Below are 5362 nucleotides of genomic sequence, written 5' to 3'. Positions count from 1 at the left end.
TCCCCTCTGCGTCGGGTTCGCGGGGGTCGGCGTCGTCCGGGGCAGGGCGGCGCGGCGGGCGGCGAGGGCCAGGCCGGGCGCGGACCCGGGCGGGGGCGGGCGCGGGCCCCAGGACCCCACCCTGTGCCGAGGGGCCGAGGCCGGGAGCGCGGGGCCTGCGGCAGCGGGCAGGTGAGCGCGGTGTGCGGGGACACTCCTGCAGGCGGGCACCTCCTGAAGGCCGGGCCGGCACCGGGTCGGGACAGGGCGCCAGGCTACCCCGGGTGTGGCTGGAGCCCTTCCCTCCCTGCTGGGCGCACGGGCCGTGGGCCGCTTGGAACCGCTAGCCCTCCGTGCCGGGTAGTTGCCGTGGGCGCCTCTTGGGTCCCCTCCCGGCTGCCCGCCCGGACAGAGCCAAGTTGTTCCCGCGTAGGTGTGGGCTGGCCCGGTTGCCACGTGCCTGTCCCATAGCCGCTGGTGACCCTGCCCCCGGGGTCCCTCTGCCCTGCCTTGGCCTTTCTTCCAAGAAGCCAGGTGGCCTCCCTGTCCACTCAGGTCTCCCTGGCGGGCTCAGGCCAGGTGACAGCCAGCACCGACGTTGGCACATTCCCCTCCCTGGACTGGCCATGGTGGGCACTGGGACCTGGAGGCCAGGGTCCTTGTTGTGAGAAGGAGTGCCGCCGCCAGCAGGCAGGGGACCCTTCCCCTGAGACACTGGCAGACTCCAGACCAGGGTGGCAGGCTGATGGCAAGGCGCTCCGTGGTCATGGATCATCCCGGGGCTCCTCGAGGCATGAAGACCTGGGGGCTCCGGGCGCCCATCTTCACCCCCACCCCACCCCCAAGTCCGAGGCTGAGACGCAGCCTGGGTGACTAGAGCGATGGCCACCTGTTCTCCAAGTGGGGCAGCTCCGACAGGTGGGCAGGGCCTCCCGATGCCCTTGCACCTTTGCAGAGCGAGGGTGGCAGCTGTGGGCATGCCGGAATTGGGTAGAGGCTGGGGCTAGGTGGGCGCTGCCCGCTGCCGAGGGCGTGTTTAAAAACGTTCTGTGTGGACGGGCTTATTTCTGGCTCCAATGAGCACCGTGTTCTTGTCACTGGGGCAGTGGGCTGCTAGGAGTGACCCGGGGAGGGTGTGGGGCTTCTTCACTAGGCCCATCCCCGCAGGGCCTTGGCCGGGGAGTCTGTCTACTTTCGCGCTCGCCCAGGCTTCTCATGACTTGACGGGGAACATGTTTGCTTAGTAGAGAACTTAGGAAGCCCAGGGAGAAGGTTTAGAGGAATTAAAGTCCTCCCCACGTTTTCTCCCGGGGGCCTTCTCCAGGCCAGGTGGCTGTTCTGCAGCGTGCTGGCTGTGCGGACGCCACGCAGGCTGGCCCGCTCACGGGTGACCTCAGAACCCCTGTTCGGGCTGCTCAGTGAGCTTGACCCGGTCCGGGTGTGGGCGCTGAGGCTGCCCCACCACACGGAACCCTGTCCTTCCTCTCATTTTACAGCTGGAGTTCTGGGCTCTCCAGATGTGGGTTCCCTCCGGGCCACTCCTGTACCCTCGGGGCGGCATGGGAGCTTGGGGATCCGCCTGATCCTCTGTGCGGCTCCCATCTGGCGAGACTCAGTGCCCACCCCTGAGCCCCAACCCCAAGGCCACACTCTGAATGGCGTGGGGGGCCCTTGGCCTGCCCGAGCTCCTCTGTGGGCTCCACGGTGGCTCAGTTCCCGAGAAGGGCTGTGCTGGGTGGATCTGTAACCTGTGGATTTGGGGTCCAACCAGCAGGGGGCAGCTGTGTCATGCTGGGTCACCTTTTCAGGGCAGCCCTCTTGTGCCCCCAGTGCCCACCCTGCTCCACATGGGGCTCCCGTCTTCAGTTTCTGAGACTTGACTGCATGGTGGGCCTCCCTACCACCCCCCACACGCGGCTAACCTGAGCTGCCCTTTCCAGGAGGGTTCATTCACGTTCCAGACGGGAAGTTCCAGATGGGACGGAGAGCCAGCGCCCCAGAGGGCCAGGGACCTGCTGCCTCCTCCCGCTCACTGAGGGGGTGGGGCCGGCGGGACACTGAGCCATGTGTCCAGGAGAGGCTGGGGCACACGAGGATGCCCAGAATGTGGGACGTTTCCCTCTGAGGATGGGGTACTCGCCCAGGATGGATTCTAAGGCACTTGTGCTCCAGAAAGGCTCCCCGGGGTTGTTTCCTCCTCTGCCCGGAAGCCCTTCAGCCTGGTACCATCAGGCCAGCTCAGGTGCTGGGAGGGCTTGGAAGACTCCCAGGCCAGGTTTTGACCCGCTCCTGTCCCCCTTAGACAAGGACCCCGTGAATGCCAGGGGACGTGGCGGGCCGTGCCAGGCTGTCTTTTCTGTCTGGGACATCTAGGGTGGTGCAGGTCGTCCCCAAATGGGCCTGCACCCTCTTCACGCGTGGAGGCCCAGCCAGGGCAGCAGTGGTGGGCCCAGGTGGGCTGGGGCCTTGGGGCAGGAATTGGGTGTAGCCCTCTTGCTGGGTACTCGCCGCACGCGACCTGGGATACCACGATCCTCAGTTTCCCCATGTGCCGATGTCTGTGGGGATCGGACAGGTGGCTGCAGGTGCTCCACAGCCCGGAGCCCAGCCGAGCCCAGCCCAGCCCGGCCAGGCCGAGTGCTGCTCTCAAACGCACACGCTGCTAATGAACAACTCGATTTCAGTGAAACGTCTGAGTTAAAATTTTCCGTTCCACATTTAGCGGTGGCAGACATTCTCTGTCCCAACAGCCCCCCCCCACCCCCCCGGCTGGGTGGTGTCTCCCTGCAGGCCCAGGCGGACTCAACCTGGGTGGGGCCCTCGGTGGTGGCGCGTGCCCTGGCCCACAGCCCTGACGTTCGGGAGGTGAGGGCTGGACCTGGGGGTCCAGGAGCCTCAGAGCTGCCCCCTTCTACCAGCCCTCAACTTGCAGTGTGGTCTGAGCCAGCCAGAAAGGGGTCATGGGACGGGGGCCAGCCCCTGCCCCACCAGCAAAGGCCAAGTGCCCCACCTATGGCCCAGAGGCCTGTAGCCTGCCTGTCTCTATTTAAAATTTTTTTTAAGGTTTTTGCCTTAGGGCATGTTCACTCATGGAGGGAAACAGAGAGACAGAGGAGCAGTGAGAAATCACCCCTCCTCCCCCCGGGGAGATGGCCACACCGCAGTCCCTTCTCCTCTATTCTCTTCTTGGGGCTTTGGGCACGCACGCACATATTCCCAGCATGATTGTCAAGCCACCAGGTCCGGGACTCGAACTGCGATCAGCTATGTGGGAGTCGAGTGCCTTAACTGCCACACCACCTGCCGGCCCCACATCTCGCGCTATCTGCTTTTTAAAATGTATTTCTTTACTTCTTCCATGGCCGTGAGAACGCGAGCGAGCCAGTGGGCTTCCATCAGGGTCTTGGTGCTGCAGTCCAGCCAGACCACGGGCACGCACGTGCCCAGCGCACTCAGGGAGGTTTTTAGACAGAACCGGAACCTTTCCGTGTGGGTCAGCTTTGCAGGGCACCACATCTTGCCGTGGCGCCACCCTCTCGCCCTCCTGTCTGTTGTTGACCCTCTTGCAATGCCAGGAGTCGCCGGACTTGGGGTGGGACCTGCCAGGGGCTTCCCAGAGTAGGCTGGGGTAGGGTGTGCACCGTCAGGCCTGCAGGGACAGGCTGTCGTCCCTGTAGACAGGAGCCTTCTGAAGCCCAGGACGAGCTAGCGTGTCCTTATGTGTCCCCGGGCGCCTTCCTGCATCTTTGCATGTCTTTCGTATGTCTTCAGGTTTCTGTCCATGTGCTTGCGTATCCTCACGTGTCCTCCTGTGTCCTCAGATGTCCTGTGTCCTCACACTTGCCGTGTCCACAGGGGAGCAGAGGGAAGCCCAGGGAAGTGTAGGGACTTGTCCAAGGACCCAGCGAGGAGCAGCTGAGCCAGGGTTGGGGGCGGCATCCGTGTGCACATCTGTGTGCCAGTGAGTGTGCGCATGTGTCCGCGTGGCTGTGTCTGTGCACACACAAGTGCACATGTCTGCACACACATGGGTTCATGTGTCTCGCACGTGCCTCACAGGTGGACATATTTGTGTGTATGCACCCTTGCCTTCTGCACGGGTGCGCTATCTGTGTGTGCATGCCTGCGTATTCATGCTTATGCATGCATGCGGCCACCTGTCTGTACATGCGTGCCTTAGAGTATATTCATGTGTGCACGTGGGTTCACACCTGTGTCCACACACGTGTCTGTGCATGTGTTCGTGCCCATCTCCTTTCCCACCTAGCCCACATTTCCTGAGTTCTGGCGTGGCCCACTGGCCGAGCTGGTGGGACCAGGTTTGGGGTCAGCACAGAGGGACGGACAGTGCCCGATCCTGGGCTTTGAGTCAAGCCCAGGGGGCTGGAGGTGGTGGGCGCGGGTCCGAGGCAGCCGAGGCACCACAGCAGCCCTCGCGGCGTGTGGGTAAGTCACTGGGCAGAGGCCACCCTCGCTGCTGGTGCTGCCCAGTCACAGTGCGGGTTCCCAAACACTGCGTGGCTGCTGCCCCCACCCCCCAGGCATCTCACTCGGGGCCACCGTCCAGCCCACGTGGTGGGAGAAACTGAGGCTCAGACATCGGTCTGCCCGGGCTGGCAGGGAGCCCACCCCTGAGCCTGGCCTGAATCAAAGCTAGGAGGCAGTTGGAAGCCCGGCTCAGAGCAGGCCGGCCCCTGGGATCCGAGCCTCAGCTCCCCTCTCCAAACCGGGAGGGCAGACACTGTCCCTTTGTCACGCTGGGAGGATTGAGCACACGGCGTATCTGTGACGACGGAGCCCGTGTGCTGGGCCTCCCCGTGGACCCTCCCACCCCGGCACCTGCCCGCCTTGTGCGTCTGTCTGCCCCCCTCCTCAGCGGCTATCTGGCCCCACGGCACCACTATGCCGTCATTGTCTGGAAGTTCTGAGCTTTTTAAACAAGGGCCTGCCTTCCCTCTTGCAAATTAAGCCAGTCCTTCCCAGAACTGTGGGGAGCTTGCTGGCACGAGGTCTGTGGAGCCCCACCTTTCCCCGGAGGGCCAGGCGGCCGCTCCTGCGGCATCTCATCTGCCCCCGAGGCCGTCCCACAACTGCGTAGACCTGTGCCCTGCCGTGCGGGGTCACCAGCGTAGGGGCCACCGTGCTCAATGGCATTGGATTAGAGGCCGTGAACGTGCATTCCTTCCCCCAGCTAATTACTCAATTTTATCTATCATTATTATTTAATTTGCTATAGGGCATGTGTGCTCACCAGAGAGAGGGGACAGTGAGAAAGCAAGCCACCGGGTCCGAGACTCAAACCACATTTGGCCACATGGAAGTCCAGCGCCTTAACCACCATGCCACCTGCTGGCCCTGGTGAACATGTTTTTTTTTTTTTTTT

General features: G+C 63.4%; 1 protein-coding gene across 1 annotated transcript in view; it reads left to right on the top strand.

The window, feature by feature from the left end:
• The window catches only part of ZDHHC8 (zDHHC palmitoyltransferase 8), a gene marked incomplete in the record, with an annotated part of 43250 nt that overhangs the window by 11369 nt on the left and 26519 nt on the right, over positions 1–5362 (top strand). The window contains 5 exon segments of the mRNA XM_027772604.1: positions 451–608; positions 1309–1397; positions 1476–1568; positions 2702–2844; positions 3801–3940. Coding sequence (XP_027628405.1) covers positions 451–608; positions 1309–1397; positions 1476–1568; positions 2702–2844; positions 3801–3940 — 623 coding nt within the window.

The sequence above is a fragment of the Tupaia chinensis genome, unplaced genomic scaffold, assembly GCF_000334495.1.
Source record: "Tupaia chinensis unplaced genomic scaffold, TupChi_1.0 Scaffold000287_1, whole genome shotgun sequence".
In the NCBI taxonomy this organism is placed as follows: Eukaryota; Metazoa; Chordata; class Mammalia; order Scandentia; family Tupaiidae; genus Tupaia; species Tupaia belangeri.
The sequence above is the reverse complement of the archived record's forward strand: the minus strand, read 5'-3'. Positions and strand labels throughout refer to the sequence as shown.